This window comes from Rattus norvegicus, chromosome 3 (genome assembly GCF_021556685.1).
Source record: "Rattus norvegicus strain SHRSP/BbbUtx chromosome 3, alternate assembly SHRSP_T2T, whole genome shotgun sequence".
Lineage (NCBI taxonomy): Eukaryota > Metazoa > Chordata > Mammalia > Rodentia > Muridae > Rattus > Rattus norvegicus.
In genome coordinates this window covers 76,582,071-76,600,720 of record NC_141536.1, presented here as the reverse complement: position 1 = coordinate 76,600,720, position 18,650 = coordinate 76,582,071, and the positions used below count along the sequence as shown (strand labels likewise).

At 46.2% G+C, this 18,650-nt stretch overlaps 1 protein-coding gene across 10 annotated transcripts in view; it reads left to right on the top strand.

Moving 5' to 3' along the window:
- Nucleotides 1-18,650, top strand: part of Cstpp1 (centriolar satellite-associated tubulin polyglutamylase complex regulator 1) — a 164,301-nt gene that overhangs the window by 130,885 nt on the left and 14,766 nt on the right. For 7 of the 10 annotated variants that reach the window (XM_087650861.1, XM_087650860.1, NM_001429939.1 and 4 more), the window contains exon 4: nucleotides 7,707-7,791. The exons of the other annotated variants lie outside the window; for them this stretch is intronic. In XM_087650861.1, coding sequence (XP_087506987.1) covers nucleotides 7,707-7,791 — 85 coding nt within the window. The remainder of the gene's footprint in view (nucleotides 1-7,706; nucleotides 7,792-18,650) is intronic. 10 annotated transcript variants of the gene reach the window in all.

The window sequence follows — 18,650 nt, the reverse complement described above, 5'->3', positions numbered from 1 at the left end:
GATGGGAAGGGGTGGTGTGGTCATGCCCCGAACTATCCATGGCCTTCCGAGCACCTCTTGGCAGAGCATGCTGGCTGGCCGAGGGTGAGTGTCATTTAGAATGAGCCTTCAGAGCTCCTGCAAAAAACGCACATAAAAACAATTGTAACTGAAAATTGAAGAGTCCACTCATGGTCTGTGGTGTTCTCTGGCCTCTGTGGCAGTTTCTATTGAAATCACCAGCTAGAGGTCATCCACCCCTCTGGGTTTCCCGTGGCTTTGCAATGTCTCATTACCTCTAGCCCTGATCCAGCACCAGCTCACACAGCTGACACACAGGCATGTCACACAGATGAGTTCAGACTAATCCCGATTGCATTGTAGCCCCACACTTGGAGGACTAAAAGCCCTAGATTCAGGCAGGCTCGCTGGATGAGACAGAGGCTGTGCCCCAAGTCCTTCTGTATGGTACCATCCTGCTGCTCTGTGGTGATGGCTCTCTGGCTCTGGCACAGGCCCCATTTCCCAGGCCTCTGAGTGTACAGCCACAGACCACCACAGCTCTTGTGAGAAAATGCTGTGGACACACATGGTGGTCTGCAAAGAGGATGTAAAATGACTAAACTGCCTCCGCCGAGCTTCAGAGGCAGGGATTCCACAGCAAAAAGGCAGGCCAGATGTAAAAAAGAACAAAGAAAGGCCCTCTTTCTGTTCCTACAACTGAGGCCAAGTTAGCTCTTGAGTACGCTGAATATCAATCATTTCTGACTAATTGATTTTCTTGTCCGTCAATGTCTAGTATTAGAGTAGAGCTAACGAACAAGAAGACGACTTTGGACCTGAGAGCTGCTACTCTTGTACTAGTGCTTACACTGAGTTTGTGCTCTGGTGAAATGCATTTCTGTGAGGCAGCCCTCAGCTTCCTTTGGATGTCATGGTAAAGGTGACCCTTCATTCCTATACAAAAGCACTCGAGCTGACTGAACTGGGAATGGACCAGCCTGTGCACAGTGGCATACTAGCCGTGGATAGTTGTGCTTACTGGCCGTTGTAATGTCTACCAAATAGGCTGTTTACCATTTTCAGTTCTTTGAAGCTTCTGGATTCCCTCAGATAGCCATTTCCAGAATAGTTCTCATGACTAGAGCTCCTCATTCTCTGAATTCACATATTATCTTAATTTCTCCTCTTTTGCTGTGATAAAAACACTCTGAAAAGGGGGTCAGAGAGGTGGCTCAGCGGTTACGAAAACTTGCTACTCTTCTAGAGAATCCAGGTTCAATTCCCAGCACCTTCATGGCAGCTCACAACTGTCTGTAACTCCAGAGGACCTGACACCCTCATACAGATATAAATTCAGGCAAAACACCAATGCACATGAAAAATACATACATACATACATACATACATACATACATACATACATACTCTGAAAAAGGAACTTAAAGGATAAAGGGTTATTTGAGTTCATAGCTCTGGTTGGAATTCAGTCCAACATGATGAAGCGGGTATGGTGTCAGGAGCAGGAGCCGAGAGAGACCAGGGATTGGAACCAGACTATCAACCTGCAAAACCTGCCCCCAGTGACATATTCCCTTCAGCAAGGTTCTGCCTCCTAAGGGCTCCATAACCCTTCCAAATAATGCTACCAGTCGAACACAATGTATCCAAACACACAAATCCATAGTGAACACACTCAGGCCACAACACACATGACCTGTGAGCTTTGACTTAGGGTGATACATGGTTTAATTCATCCATTTTTCCCCCTCATACTTACTATGCTAATGTGAGAATTTAGCTGGGTGTTGTAGTTAAGTCTACATTTCAGGACTTCACATTTGTTTGTTTGTTTTTAAGATTTGTTTATTATGTATACAATGTTCTACCTGCATGTATGCCTGCACGCTGGAAGGGGCACCAGATCCCATGGTGGTTGTGAGCCACCGTGTGGTTGCCGGGACCACTGGAACTCAGGCCCTCTGGGAGAGCAGCCAGTGCTCTTAACCTCTAAGCCATCTCTCCAGCCCCCTCGAGTCTTTTTTTTTTTTTTTTTTCTTTTTTTCGGAGCTGGGGACTGAACCCAGGGCCTTGCGTTTGCTAGGCAAGTGCTCTACCGCTGAGCTAAATCCCCAACCCCTCGAGTCAATTTTTTTAATTTTTATTTTCTGTGTTTTTTGAGAGAGTGAGGAGGGGGATAAAGTCTCTCTATGAAACTATGGCTGCGCTGGAACTCACCATGTAAACCAGGCAGGCCTTGAACTCACAGGGATCCATCTGCCTCCCAAGTGCTGGAGTTAAAGACGTGTACCACCACACCTGGCCCAAGACTTTAAGTTTAAATTAATTAATTTAAAAACAGTATGGGGTTGGGGATTTAGCTCAGTGGTAGAGCGCTTGCCTAGCAAGCGCAAGGCCCTGAGTTCGGTCCCCAGCTCCGGAAAAAAAAAGAAAAACGAAAAAGAAAAAAAAATAAATAAAAACAGTAGTACAGTTTTAAACAGATCAGTTACTTTGCTGATTTTTCTGATAAAGCTATCACATATATAAAATAACCTCTTGTGACTTTTTGTGCGTGTGTACGTGTGTGTGTGTGTGTGTGTGTGTGTGTGTGTGTGTGTGTGTGTGTGTGTTGTTTACAGCAATCCCATTGGGTAGTACTGTGCTGTGCACACTTTTAAACAAGGAAGCCAAAGTGCAGAGAAGTTTTGCAGTTTGTCTGCTGCTAAGCTGTCTAATTTGTTTTGGTGCTAGGTCATCTTGTTTCAGAATCTGAGCTCTGCACCAATACAGCTGCCGGACAAGCACCCTTCCCTGGTGAACTGGTCCACTTGAAGGGAGTCTGTATTTAAACTTAGTCTGTCAGTCACCTGGCATGAATAATCCTATCTTCAGAAGTTAAGCCTCCATAAACCAGCTGGATCCCACCTGCTAGGGTGGAACTCTTATGGCCTTTGGAGCCAGGATAGGTTTCTGTCTATAGAGCAGTTTTGTAAACCAGCTGTTTCTTTGAGAAAATAATTGACCTACCAGAGAAGAGTTCCTTTCTTTCTGAAATAGTCGTGCAAATACTAACACTCATGATGGGCCAGACATGGGTCTGTACATGTATCACTCACAACTTAAAACACTCATGCAACAATTTATACATGGAAACTGAGGCATGGAGTTATCAGTTAAGTATCTTAAAGGCAATGGCAAAGCTAAACTTTAGTCCTGAGCACTTTATTGTTTGAGCTACAGCACTGTGCAGCCTCTGGAGATGGCAGAACTAAGGTGGCAAGCCTCTCTGGTCCTGGGCTAGGTACCTAGTTGGTAAGACCTAGTAGAAGATGGTGAGGAGAGTTCAACTCTGACCACCCACACAAAGAGAAACACCACAAAATTTGTGGAGAGGACTCTGATTTCAATCTTGTACAAAAGTCTTTGCCTTTGAACTTTCAGGACCTGCTGGCTGGGCTCTCCTAATTGTGGGGGCTTCCTTTAGAGAAGCATCCGAGGGTACACACACCTCATCACTCGCCTTCCCTGCACCTGTGTGATGCTGAGCTCAGGTGGCTGTGGTGAGCCCGACGCCAGCCAGCCACACAGGTGTATGCTTGTTGTAGCCTCGTCCTCCCCTGCTGGGGCTCAGCCTGGCGAGCTCCAGCTGCTGAGCCGAGCTTCAGTATTTCCTGTTTACAGTAATTAGAACCTTCCAGTCTCCGTTTCCAGTGAGAAAGATCCCAATTCACAAGGACTGTCTCCTTGATCCAGTTCACCTGGAGCTAGCTAGTTACTGCTGCAGTTTGTTTGCTTGGAGGGAAGTTGGTGTCTAAGATTGATAAGATCTAGGCGCTCCAGGGTTAGCTGGGTAAACTCAGCAGCTACCTCCTGGGTTTGAATTCCAGTTCGTTCTTTGTGCACACACAGTCTAAATTTGTTTGTCTGTGAAGTGGGGATAAAAATAGTGACAACTATGACTGCAAGATGGCTCAGTGGGAAGCTCTGAAAGCTGGGCAACCCAGGTTCAGTCCCAGCAGGTGGTAGGGAAGAGGTGACTCCACAAAACTGTCCTGGGACCTTCAAATAAGTACCATGGTGGACACGCGCGCACCCGTGCGCGTGCACACACACACACACACAGAGACAGAGAGACAGAGAGAGACAGAGACAGAGACAGACAGAGACAGAGAGACAGAGAAAAACTGGTAAAATCATGAAGATCAGCCAGTGGCTCACACATGTAATCCCAGTACTCAGGATGTAGGCAAGACATTTGCTGGCAGTTCTAGGAGAGCCTGGACTAAGTGTGAGAATTTGCCTTTAAAAGAAATTAAAGTGAAAATCAGAAAAGGTAATACATGTAATCCATAAACCTTAAAGAGAGCAGAGCCTGGCCCTTAGTAAACACCCTACTCAAAACACCAGTGAGGCAGTGAGTAGTATTTTCACTAAGCCCCTCTTGCCTTAGGACCTAGAGGACACTGGGCCCCTCCCTGATCATAGCTTATTAAGTCTTCCAAGCTTCCATGTGCTTTCCTGTACTTGGGGATAGATACAAGATCGCTGTGAAGTGCGTGATTCAAACGCTGAGCACAGAGTTAGACCTAGTCAAGAGCACTAGTTACCCTTGTTATTATTGCCCCCGTAATACAGAAGGGCTGCCAGGGAACTCTTTGAGCTCTTGAACAGTGTGCCAAAAGCCAAGGAGCCTGGCGTGCACAGCAGCACTTGGAGTCAGGGCCTCCCAAGCCTCTGGAGCTCCGTTCTGTGGCTGCTGCTTCACTGTGATGCTGTACCTGGGATGCAAGAGGCAAAAATGGTTGCTAAATTAGTGGCTACATAGGAGTGGAAATGAGGCAGCCCAGGCAGCCTGACAGAAACTATCCAAGACTGAGCACTATGGACTAAAGCCTACAAATGCAGCAAGGAAAAATCCACCTTCTGAGGTGGATTCGTTCCTCTTCTCTCCTGTGTTTAAACCCCAGGATTTAAAAACAAACGAAAACAACTCCAAGTGTTTGATGTTACTAAGGTCCAGACATTCTGCTGCGTACTTTATAGATAGCATCTCTTTTTTTACTTCAATTCTGAAAAGTGAGGCTGCCATCCCCAGCTTACAGCCGAGAACCTGAGATGGAGAGATACGCCTTTGCCTGCGGTTCCATACCTGAATTAAAGAGCCGGTTTGACGGCCAGCAGCAGGGCAGTGGCTGGTTAGGAACCAGTCTCTCCACTTGCAGTCTCATCTCCAGAGGTGCACGATAGCTCTCCCTTGCAATCCTCTGGCCTTGATATTATCTGGCCACTGCCCTAATAGAATTTGAATTGCTCTCTCACACTTGAAAGTTGTTTGCTTCTATTTTCCTGGGTCTCTTTCTATGACGGCTTTCCTCACCCAGCACTGGAGTCAGTCCCAGAAGTGTTGGGCAGGGTGTCTTCTGGCTTTAAGAGCCTTTTTGTTACATTAGAAAGACACAAAGTAATTTGTATGAATTTTTCCCCACCCTTAGGAGGGAAATGTATGTAAATGTGTGAGTTAGAACAGCAACAGGAACCTAAAACGGGAGCTGGGGAGATAAGGCTGGAGTGCTGGCCTCACAAGCAGGAGGACCTGTGATTAAAATACAATTTGAAAAGATTGACAAACCTGAGGAACAGTATTTAAGGAACACACACACACACACACACACACACACACACTACAGAGAACCTAACAAGGAGCTGGGGTATGGTAGACCTCAGTGGTAAATCACTTTCAGATAGTTTGACACCACCACCACCTCCACCACCTCCACCACCTCCACCTCCACCACCTCCACCACCTCCACCACCTCCACCACCTCCACCACCACCACCACCACCACCACCACCTCCACCACCACCACCACCACCACCTCCACCACCACCACCACCACCACCACCACCACCACCACCACCACCACCTCCACCACCACCACCACCACCTCCACCCCCCCCCCCAGCCCTTAAAAAGCAAAAAGAAAAGAAACTAAACAGGGCTCAGCTCTGGAAACCAGCAGCCAGAGACTAGTTCTTCTCCTCCCTTAGTTTCTTCTACCTTGTTACCCTTTTGATCTTCCCAGGGGTTGCCTAGGTGATTTGGAGAATGTGTACTAATTCCTGTGCAGTGTTTTGCCTCACACCCAATACTAGTGTCAACGTGTAGCATAAAAAGCTCTTGATTCAAAGACAGTCAGTCCTCTCTGTCCTCCATACCTAGAACTGTGGAGTAAGAAGACAGCAGGCTTTCCTCTCTCCCATATCACTGCTGCTCCTCACTCTGAGCGGTGACACTGAGCAGCTCTTACTCCCATGCCTACAGTGTAAGTAACCTCCTGCCACACTGTGTCTGGGGTCAAATGAGAAGAGAGTGCATGCACGGTCCTTGAAGCCAAGTACAAGGCTGAAAAGCCCTCTTGGTCCCCTGACTTACATTGACGCTGAGTCTGGTCTTCTGGTGCCCCTGCCTTTGGCACGGTGATTAGTTTAACTCTGTGCCCCCACCTTGAGGTGAACTTTGATGAAAAAGTGGTCAGAGCCCAGGCCTGACCCTTGGAGATTTGGGGTTTTTGTCTTAGAAAAGTATCAACCAAACTAGCAGGGGCAGGAGGTCTGGATTCCTGTGGTTTGGGCTAACTTAGCTCCAAAGAAACCAAGGGCCTATGGCTGTCCTCATGGTTGCCCAGCATAGCCATTTCCTCTGGCTCCCTCCTCCTACTCAGCACCACTGCAGCTGGGTTCTTGTTTCACCGTGAGCATGGCCTTCCTTCCACACTGGAAAGCCTTTGCTCCTTGGGAGATCCTGGAGGCTGCGGCTGTCAGGCTGCTCCAGAACTTTTCTTTGTAGTGCAGGCAGCAAACAACTGGGAAGCATGGTGTGATTCCTCGCTGAGATCTGCCTCTGACAAATCTGGACCACAAAGCTAACTGCAGGCTCCTGGCTCCCACAGCACTCCTTCTGTAGAGGGGGATTGTTTACTTGCCACGACTGTGTATCTTGGACCTTTGTCTTGGCTTCCTGTAATAGTAGGATGACCAGATTTGCGTGCAAGCATCCCTGTGTGGCAGAAAAGTTAGGTCTGTGGGTTTCTGTGCTATGCTCTCCTCTCCCTCACACATGCAGCTTGCCTTGCTGCCTGTTGATGTCGTAGATGGTTTGGGGGCATTCAGTGATAAACATTGCCATGCCCGAGACTTCCAGAGATTCAACCAACTTTGGCATGACTTGTCACCCACATTTTGAGGAATCAGGGAAAGCCATGGTAAGAAGGCTGATGTAGGTGTGTTACTTGTTTCCTCTCTTCACCTGGCTAGTTCTCAGACCAATGAAGCCCCTTTAGTCAAAATACTCTAACCAGTACCTCACCCAGGGGTGGCTTGGTAGAGATTCCAGTCTTAAAATCTCACCTCTTTGGCCAGCTGTGGTACATGGCTTTAATATTTTAATGCCCTTAAACTCAGGAGGCAGACAGGTATATCTCTGAGTGTGAGGCCAGCCTGATTGTACATAGTTCCACCAGTCAGAGCTACATAGTAAGACCCTGTGTCGAAAGAAAGGAAAAGAAAAAAAAAAAAAAAGAAGAGAAAAGCAACACCTCGCTCTGCACACAGACTGGCCTCCAAACCAGAGCAGCATTCTAACAAGATGGGGCCCAGAACCCATGAAATGAGCACAGGGTGGGAGTGGCCGAGCTGCAGTCCTAACCCTTTCCCTTGCCCTGCAGACCTGCTGACCATGAGGGAGTACCACTGTCTGCTGCAGTTATTATGCCCAGACTTCCCGCTCGAGCTCACTCAGAAAGCAGCCAGGTATGTATGCCCCAAGTCTGAGTCCAAGCCGCCTGCCCTCTGGGGGCCAGAGCTTCTTGGAGAAACTAGGACACTAGGTCTCAGAAAAGGCATTAGGAGAGAAACCGGCCTTCAGGGGACAGACAGGTCTGTTGTGAGTTCTCCTCAGATAGAACACTTTGTTTCCAAGGGAAACCAATGATCCTTTGTGGTTTTCCCAGGGAGCCCCTGGGTCTGAGAGTAGTTAAAGATAGACATGGGACCACAGAAACACACACACACACACACACACACACACACACAAATGCACACACACAAATGCACACACACATGAAGATATTCTGAAGGAAGAGGAGCAAGCATGGAAGGCTGAGAGTAGGGACTGGAAAGGCATGGAAGGGGTAAAATCCCAACTAAGGGGAGAGCAGTTAGTCCTGCGTGTGCTAAAAGAAAGCCTCTGAAGCTAGCCCAGACCTGTGCCTTAGCCGAGTGTTAGGAGCCCCTAAGTCCTGGGTTTGGTTTCACCATCGCTCACATAGTTTAACCAAATAGTAGTTGGACTACACTTAAGTTTTAATCATTTAACACAAATATGAGGTGGGGTTTCACATTCAAGCAGAACAAAAGATCTATTTTCTGAAAAGCTCCCAGTTTCCAAAATAAGTTATTTTGAAGTCACTGTGTTCATTGTTCCACTTCCCCACTCCGTTTACTATTCAGTTATGTTAGTGCTCCTGAGAGGACCTTTCCACCTTCCCGGCCACGCCCCTGCCTTACTGAAGTGGAAACTGGAGTCAGGCAAAGAGGTTAAAGGTGTTGTGCAATTGACTGATAACTTGTAAGCAGCAGAGGTGTGCGTGGCCCAGCTGGTCAGAGTCAAGAGACTTTGAAAGGCAGGCAGCTTCCTCACTGACCCCTCAGTGTGGGGCATCTAGAGTAGTGTCTGCCCAGAGGGCCGGCTCCTTAAGGGTCCAGTGCCTCTGCTGTACCAAGAATCACCTTGCTCCTCCCGAAGATCCCAGCTCCTTCTCTCCATAGACTTGGAGGGTGGAGGGTGGTCCTAAGCTGAGGCAGCATCTGCTCCAGGGAAAGGACACTTGTATTCCAGGCTTATGAACTAACTTCGCTGATACTGTTCAGAGTTAACAAAAACTGTCATAGCTCCCTGACCCCCATGGGGTACTGCATGCTTGTCCTTTCCAGGATCAACAAGTGACAGCTCTAATGCAGGCTTGGTGTTTTCATTAATAAGGGAGGTTGGAATTTTGCTTGGGTTTGTGTTTTGTTTTATCTATTATGTATACAGTGTTCTGTCTGAACGTATGCCTGCAGGCCAGAAGAGGGCACTAGATCTCCTCGTAGACGGTTGTGAGCCACCCTATAGTTGCTGGGAATTGAACTCAGGGCCTCTGGAAGAGCAGTCAGTGCTCTTAACCGCTGAGCCATCTCTCCAGCCCCCCTGTTTTTGTGTTTTTTGAGACAGTCTTTTTCTATGTATCCTCCTGGCATACACTGTCAGACCTGGCTTGAATTCTTAATTGAAAGAACCAAAAGGGAGGAGGAGGACAAAGAGGAGGAGGAAGAAAAGGAGGAGGAGGAGGAGGAAGAGGAGGAAGAGGAAGAGGAGGAGAAAGAGGAGGAGAGAGAGGAGGAGGGGGAAGAGGAGGAGGAAGAGGAGGAGGAAGAAAAGAAGGAGGAGGAGGAAGAAGAGGAGGAAGAGGAAGAGGAGGAAGAAGAGGAGGAGAAAGAGGAGGAGGGGGGGAGGAGGAAGAGGAGGAGGAAGAGGAGGAGGAAGAGGAGGAGGAAGAGGAAGAGGAAGAAGAGGAGGAGGAGGAGGAGGAGGAGAAAACAGAAGGTGATGATGATCACAGGAGATTATCTCTAATTTAAAGCAGCCAGTAGAGTTAACATCAGAATTTCATGCTAGTTTCCCTTTGGGATTGGCTCATTTTAGGAAAGATTCAGTCCAAGAGATTGGGAGTGGAATTTATCCTTTGAACATCTATCAGGACTTAAGAATAAAAATATGACTCTTGGGGAATTCTGGTTAGGAGAAGGATCTGGGCCTGGTGACCTCACCTGTAGTCCTAGCACTCAAGTGGAGACTAAGTTAGGAAGATCATGGGGCCCAGGCCAAGGCCAACCTTGTTTACGTAGTGAGACCATGTCTCAAAAAGAGTTGGAGGGGGATGGAGAGAAGAAACGAGAAAAGGAAAGAAGCCATTCATCTAAATGTGTGTGCTCCAGGAGAGCAGGCAGGATCCACAGCAGCCTCCATTGCCACAGAGGCCCTGTCAGTGAGCATCATTCTGCTCAAACCATCCTGCTTGACACTGTGCATGCCTCCTGGGTGAGTGGACATACAGGTAAATGGAGAGAGGGGAGCACTCACCCACCACTAGACGTGGTTCTAAGCCACCACCTCTCATTCATCTATTTGCTTATTCATCAAATGTTTCTCTTCTGATAGTTTTTTAAGGGCAGAGATATAATTCACAAGTTCACAGCTTTACTCACTGGAGTGTGTAATTCCATGGCTTTTAGAATATTGTCAGAGCTATGCACTCATGACTACAGTCCATTCTAGGACATTCTTACCTTCAAAAGAAGTCCTGGGGGTTGGGGATTTAGCTCAGTGGTAGAGCGCTTGCCTAGGAAGCGCAAGGCCCTGGGTTCGGTCCCCAGCTCTGAAAAAAAGAACCAAAAAAAAAAAAAAGAAGTCCTGAACAGTTTGGGCATTGTTCTCCAATGTCTCATGTTCCCAGAGCTTGGTGAGCCCTGCTCTGCTTTGTCTCTGGGCATCTGGGCATTTCACCTAAATGGACCTTGCCAGTTGATGATGGCACATACCTGTAATCCCATCACTTGGAAGCTGAGACAAATGGATCATTGTAAGACCAAGGCCAGCCTGGAGTACTTGTGACTGGCCTCTCTCTCTCTCTCTCTCTCTCTCTCTCTGGTTGGTTAGTTGGTTTTTTGAGATAGGGTTTCTCTGTGTAGCCCCTTCCTGTCCCAGAACTTGTTTGGATTCACAAAGACCTGCCTGCCTCTGCCTCCCAAACTCTGGGATTAAAGATGTGGGCCACCACTGAGCCATGCAACTTTCTTTTTTATAATTTGTTTATTAATTTATTTAGTATATGAGACATTCACGCATGCCATAGCATGCATGTAGAAGTTGAAGGAGAGACCACTGGTGGGGCTTTCTTCCCTGTCATGTGTGACCCAGAGATTGGACTCAGATCATCAGGCTTGGCAGCAGGTGTGTGAGACAGTCTTCAGGCCTCATCAAATATTCATCCCTCTCCTTCTCCCTCTCCCACTCCCTCTCCCCCTCCCCCTCCCCCTCTCTCTCTCTTAAAGGGTTACTTATTAGCCATGTGTAGTGTTATATGCCTTTAATCCCTGTGAGAGACCTTGTCTCCAACAAAACAAAACCAGACAAAAAAGATTTCTTTTTTTGTGTGTATGTGTGTATGTACCTGTGTGAGTTTATGTGCACCACATACCCACCAGGAAGCAAGAAAAGGACATTAGATCCTCCAGAACTGCAGTAAGAAGCAGTTGCTAGCCGCTGTGAATGCTGGGAAACAAGCTCAGCTTTTCTCCAAGAGCAGCAAGTGCTCATAACCACTGTGTCATCTCTCTGCCCCGTCAAATATTTCTTGAGTGCCAGTTTCATGCAGAGAGCTACTCTGAACACTGAGGCTATAGTTACAATAAAATGCATTCCCACCCTCACAGGACAGGGTTTAATTTTGAAGGGTACCCTTGAGTACTTGAACTTGTCATGTAGCCCATGAATCCTTTCATTGCAGAATAGCTGCTGTCTTCCCTTCCCATTCTCTTAGTTAGTTTGCTTGTTTATATTTTTATAGAATTATGGGTATGGATGTTTTGTGTACCACTTATGTGCCTAGTGCCTACAGAGGCAGAAGAGGGTGCCAGATCCTGTAGAACTATAAGCCATGATGTGGGTGCTGGGAATTGAACTCAGGTCCTCTGGGAGAGCAGCCAGTGCTCTTGAGCACTGAGCTGTCTCTCCAGCCCGCTTCCCTTCCCGTTCTCGATAGTATGTGGTAAATGTATGAGACTAAGCCAAAGATTTGCATTTGCCCATTTCCAAGGTCCTTCTAAACAATCTGATTTGTGTAAGTACTACAAGATTATAACTAATAGGACACTCTTTAAAACCACAAACCCTGGTCTAGGGACATTACTCAGCAGGTAAGAGCTTGCTGCATAGGCAAGAGGACTGGAGTTCAGATCCCAGAACCTACAGAGCAAACCTATAAACACGCGTCACTCCCAGGGAGCCATGGTCCCCTTTTGGATCTCTTGTGTGCTGGACACATGCACTGCACAGTCTGCACTAGATATCCCATGCATGTGTGCTGGACACATGCACTGCACAGTCTGCACTAGATATCCCACGCATGTGTGCTGGACACATGCACTGCACAGTCTGCACTAGATATCTCATGCATGTGTGCTGGACACATACACTGCACAGTCTGCACTGGATGTCCCATGCATGTGTGCTGGACACATACACTGCACAGTCTGCACTGGATGTCCCATGCATGTGTGCTGGACACATGCACTGCACAGTCTGCACTAGATGTCCCATGCATGTGTGCTGGACACATGCACTGCACAGTCTGCACTAGATGTCCCATGCATGTGTGCTGGACACATGCACCGCACAGTCTGCACTGGATGTCCCATGCATGTGTGCTGGATGAATTAATACATGAATAAATAGATTCATGGATATTCCTGGTATGGCATTTGACACACACAAACAAGAATTTTGTTTTAAAAGTTTAAAAACAAGCCCAGCAATGGCAAGTCATCATGCTTTTAGTCCCAGAGCTCGGGAGGCCAGAGGCAGAGGTAGGCGGATCTCTGTAAGTCCGAGGCCAGACTGGTCCACAAAGCTAGTTCCGGGACAACCAGGGCTGTCCTTTCTCAAAAAAGATAAGATGATCAGAGGAGAAGGGGAGAACAGGAGGATGGGGGAGGGGCTGGGAAGAGAGGAGGAGGGAAGGGAAACTGTGATCCAGATGTAAAGTAAATAAGTTAATTTAAAAATAGAAATAAAAATGCAAGAAGAAAAGGTAAAGTAAACTTAAATTTAAAAATAAACATTTAAAATCAGGGGCTGTAGGGATGGATCAGTGGTTAAGAACACTTTTCTTGTAGAGTGTTTCCCAGCACCCACATGGTAGCTCACAGCTGTCTACAACTCCAGTTTCAGAGGCCCCAGTGCCCCTCTGCTCTCCATGGGCACCAGGCATGCATGTAGTACACAGATATACATGCAAACAAAATATTCATGTACACTAATAATAAATCTAAAAGTAAATGAATAAAAGTTTAAGAACATAAATGAATTCTTGTTTGTAGGGTCTCAGGTAGCCCAAGCTAGTGTGGAATTCACTATGTAGCCCACCGTGACCTCCAACCTCTACCTCTCAAGTGTCAGAAGCAACCAAATGTCTTCCTGCCACAGCACAAATATATACTATGTACAATCAATACAAAAAGTGCTAGTCCTCTCCGGTGAGAGGCTTATGTGCTATTTAACAGAAACTCAGCCTCTCTTTGTGAGGAGTGGACACATCCTAACCAGCAATACCAATGGCACTAGGGAGTTACGAGCATGCACGCACAAACAGAAGGAGACCCCTGGGGAATCGACAGGAGGATGGCTGCAAAAGAAAGAGGAATTGAGTTAAAGCAGTTTGGCTCCCTCCGGGCTGTGAGTATCAGGCTTCTCTGTCAACCTCAGCTGCTCCGTGTTGTTCACTCCTGACTCCAGTTGCTGTGTGTACTGCAAGCCTACAACTACCCAGAAAATGCCTCCGGACCACTAAGCTCTTCTCACTTTGTCCTGAAAGTCAGATGGCCAGCTTCCCCACAACAGTCCAGGCATCTGACCAGATTATAGATGTGGGTGGCTAAGCCTGTAAGACTGATTTTTTTGTTTGTCCACCACCGGCTTACTTTCTCAGGGCCCTGAGGCCTGGGGACAGGCTGCAGGAGGCTCCAGTCTATGATGATGCACATGGAAAAGAATGTAATCCACGGGCAGCTGTAAACCAGAGCCTGTGCATGACATGGCTTCTCCACGAGTGCCTGCCTTGAGCACCACAAGCATTCTAGCCAGGCCGCCGGGCAGCAGGTGTGAGCTGGAAACACAGGAAGGAGCTAACAAGCTCTAAAACAGCAGCCTAGTCAGAGACCTTCCACCTCATCATTCTTTCAGGAATGAGAAAGTGAGACCCTTGATCCCTGAACAGTCAGCAGAGCATCTCCATCTCAGCATCCTCCGAACCAGGATGTTTTCCTGATGCCTAAGAGCAGTCCGTGAGGCTTGGGCATGTGAAGCACTTGTTTAGCATGTGTGAGGCCCAGTTCAGTCCCTAGCCCTGAAAAACAAGAGCATGTGGCCAGAACCAGACTTTGAGATTCATTAGCTTGTGCTCTTAGGAAAGTTATTTCTCTGAGCCTCACTGTCCTTATTTGTAAGGTAGCAATAATAATTGTCTATAATGTGCTTTAAATAATGCCCTGCACAGAGTAAACTTGTAATACAGTTAAACGCAGCAGCATTGAAACTAACCTACAGGAGCGCAGGTCTCGATGCTTACTGATCTTGCCGAGAACCCCAGTCAGGCAGCTCTCCATTGTAGGTGACTCTAGCTCTAGGGGATTCTACTCCCTTCTCTGGCCTCCTTGAGCACGCCACTCATTTGCGCATACAGGCACACCAACACACACATAATTAAAAATAACAAGTAAACCAAAAAAGACGGTGAATACGCAACCCACCAGAGCCAGTTGACTAGAGGGCCACAGGATACCACTTAACTTTGCTGAGCCCTGATTCCATTTCTGTAAAATGAGAACAACTATAATAAATGGTCATTTAAGTTCGGCACGTGGAAGACAGGGAGGGGCAGACAGAGCTCTGACTTCAAGACCAGCCTGGTCTACAGAGTGAGTTCCCAGATAGCTAGGGCTGTCTTGAAGAAACACAAAATAATAATAACAGTGATAGATAATAATTAAATGAAACATAGTCGTGCATTCCTGTCCTAGTGCTCAAAAGGTAAGGCAGGAGGGTCAACAGTTCAAAGAATACACAACATCTTATCTCAAACCAAAAATAAAACAAGAGTATATAAATAAACAGGTAAATTACTTTTATGAAAATGTTGGTATTATTATTGTTGTTGTTATTATTATTATTATTATTACTATTATTATTATGGTTTTTCAAGACAGGGTTTTTGTGTGTGTAGCTTTGGCTGTCCTGGAACTCACTCTGTGGTCCAGGCTTGCCTCAAATTTACAGAGCTCCACCTGCCCTGCCTCCCAAGTGCTGGGATTGAAGGCGTGCATCACCACCACCTGGCAATGTTGTTATTATTACCAGTTGTTTAAAAAATAAAACCTGGAGAGGCAGCTCAGCAGTTAAGAACACTGATTGCGGGGTTGGGAATTTAGCTCAGTGGTAGAGCGCTTGCCTAGGAAGCGCAGGGCCCTGGGTTCGATCCCCAGCTCTGAAAAAAAGAACCAAAAAAAAAAAAGAACACTGATTGCTCTCCAAGGGACCTAGGTTCAATTCCCACCTAAACTCACAACCACCTAAAATTCCAATTCCAGATCTGATGAACTATTTTGACCTTTCAGACGTGGTGCCCAGAAATACATGCAGGCAAAACATCCATACTACTACTACTGCTACTGCTACTGCTACTGCTACTGCTACTACTACTAATAATAATAAATCAATAAGATAACAATAAGGTGGGTTTTTATTTTTTATTTAAGAACAAATGAAAGTGCTTTTCAGCCTTTTTCTCTTCACAACACTCAGAAGATGATGTCTAACGAAGCATCAAGATAAGATGACCTATGGTTAGCCTCTGACAAGGTTTGGAAGCTCCAACCCAAGGCTAGATTGAAAGCAGCATCCCTCCCTTGGACTGGCATTAGAATCACCTGAGGGGCCTCTTAAACCCCAGGTAGCAGCCACACCCCCAAGTTCAAGAGTTCTAGGGCAAGGCCTCAAAGATTCATATTTCTAAAAATGTCCCTGATGATGTAGATGGTCTGGGAACCACACTGGAGACCGCTGGTTTAAAGTGTTAGCCACAGGCTCCCTCTGGCGTCTTAGCCAGATTAAACTGCTGGCGTTCCCATCTCTGAAGTCATCTGTAATACTGTTTAACATCTCCCTTACCAAAAAACCACACTTCCAGTCAGGGATGTGCCCAGATAGGAGACATTCTTGTCATCATTGCATTACGTCATTACGTTAGGAATAATGCACAGAGTGCTTGCTACCCAGGCACCAGTCACAGTCGCTTCCACTCAGGAAAGCCACTTTGAGCTGGTCTGTGTCCCAAAATCACAGCCTGATGGGGAAGGACAGGGGCTAGAGCCACACAGACCTGGATTCAAATGCGGCGTCCATCACAATGAGCCTGAATGATCTTATTTGAATTATTTAACTTTGCCAGAGATGGTGGGTGGCTCATGTGTAGAATTGCAATAATTCTTAAGGAAAGAGGCCAGCCTGAGCTACGCAGTGAGACCTTGTATTAAAACAATTATTTAACTTCTCTAAGCATCAATTTTCCCATCTATAAAACAGAAATAATGTTAGCTAATATGGTTATCTTAAAGTTTTAATGAGATAATCCATATAAAACCCATGCCATAATGCCCAAAAAAATTACCTAATTTTTATACTTGATTTTAACCCAAATACTGAAAAGTGTCAAATTATCTGATTTTTAAAATTAGAATGTAGGGCTGGAGAGATGGCTCAGCAATTAAGAGAACCCGACTGCTCTTCCAGAGGTCATGAGTTCAATTCCCAGCAACCACATGGTGGGTCACAACCATCTGTAAAGAGATCTGATGCCCTCTTCTGGTGTATCTGAAGACAGCTACAGTGTACTTATATATAGTAAATGAATAAATCTTTTAAAAAAAAAAATTAGAATGTAGAGGCTGAACATGGGGATACACATCTTTAATCCCAGAAGTCAGGAGGCAGAGACAAGCACGTGGGTGTTACTTGGAAATGCAGGCACAGCTATTACAGCTCAGAAACCCTTTTAATCAACTCCAGGGAGACTGAAAACCTCAATATAAAATCAGAGGCTATTAGAGGGAAATGTAGGGGAACCCAAGCAATAGATATAAAGGGGAGTCCTAAGTAGGACTCCAGTCACTCAGAAAATAATACCAACAGCTGAGAGGTAGAAGCCAGGCGTAGTGGCGCATGCCTTTGATTCTATGGCTCCGGAGGTGGAAGCAAGCATATTTCTGTGAGTTTGAAGCCAGCCTAGTCTCTATAGTGAGTTTCAGGTCAGCCACAGCTACATAGTGATACCCAGTCTCAAAAATATTGCCTTTAATTAAAAAAAATTAAATACATATATACTTTAGTGGCATCTCACACCTGTATTCATCCTTCAAGTCCTGCTGAGTGCAAAAGAATCTTCACAATGCTGCTAAGTCCCAAGCCCAGTAGGTAAGACAAACACAACTGTCCACAAACAAAATGCTCCCTCCATAGCCACTGGTCACTGAGCAAGCATGCCATTACTGCTAGGCTCTCTTTTGGGTACTGCAGCTAGAGCAGTGAGCAAAAGTCCTTGCCTTAACAGGGCTGACTTGCCAGAGAGAGGGTGGGTACCATCAAGGAAGCAGGGGTTCCCCAATGGCAAGTTGATCTCTGGCCACAAAAGTCAAATGCTGGGGTTGTGGATTTAGCTCAGTGGTAGAGTGTTTGCCTAGCAAGCACAAAGCCCTGGGTTCAGTCCCCAGCTCCAAAAAAAAAAAAAAAAAAAAAAAAAAGTCAAATGCTAGCTACTAGACCAGTGGCTCTCAAGCTTCCTAATGCTATGACCCTTTAGTCCAGTTCCTCATGACGTGGTGACTCCAACCATAAAATTACTTTATTGTACTTCATGACTGTAATTTTTCTACTGTTATGAATGGTAATATAAATATCGGTTATATAGGATAGCTGGTATGTGGCCCCCAAAGGGATCTCAACTCACAGATTGAGAACCACTCTATTGGACCTGGGAATTTAAATGTAAATGTTCTATTTAACAAAAGATACCATCAGCAAAATTGAGGGGCTGGGTCATGGCCAGTGACAGAGCACATGCTTTGCAAGGTCATGAGTTCAACCTGCAGTACCATGGCTACAAAAAGCTGAAGTTGATGTCATGTTTGAAGTCTTAGCTACTAGGGAGGCTATGAAAGAGAAATCACTTGAGCTTAGGAGTTTGAGTCCAGTCTGGGCATATTAGTAAGACCCTTCTCAAAAGTAGGAAACCAAGCAAAACCTGGTCTGGTGACAGGCCTGTAATACTGAGTACTGGGGTTAGGCCCAAGGCCTGCCTGGACTAGGAAAGTAAGCTAGTAAGTAGGCAATTTAGTGAAGCTGTGTCTCACATTAAATCTAGGAAGAGGGCAGGATGCAGTCACAAGAGAAAAAGGCCCTGGGTTCAATGCCTAGTACAGTACTGTTGTGGTGGTGGTGGTGGTTTTGGTTCTTTGTTTTTGCTTCGTAAGTTGAGCTAGGCAGTGTAGAACACATCTTTAATTCCAGCACTGGGGAGGCACAAGCAAGTAGACCTCTGTGAGTTGAAGGACACTTTGGTCTTCTTAGTGAGTTCCAGACTAGCCAGGGCTACATAGTGAGACCCTGTCTCAAAAAACATTACAAACAAATTTAAAGAATGGAAGAGGATATTTGTTATGTTCACTTTAGAACACTCTAGAAGTTCCAGAACTTTTAAGTTCCAAGAATGCTTTATTCGAGTCTGGTGGCAGATATACTT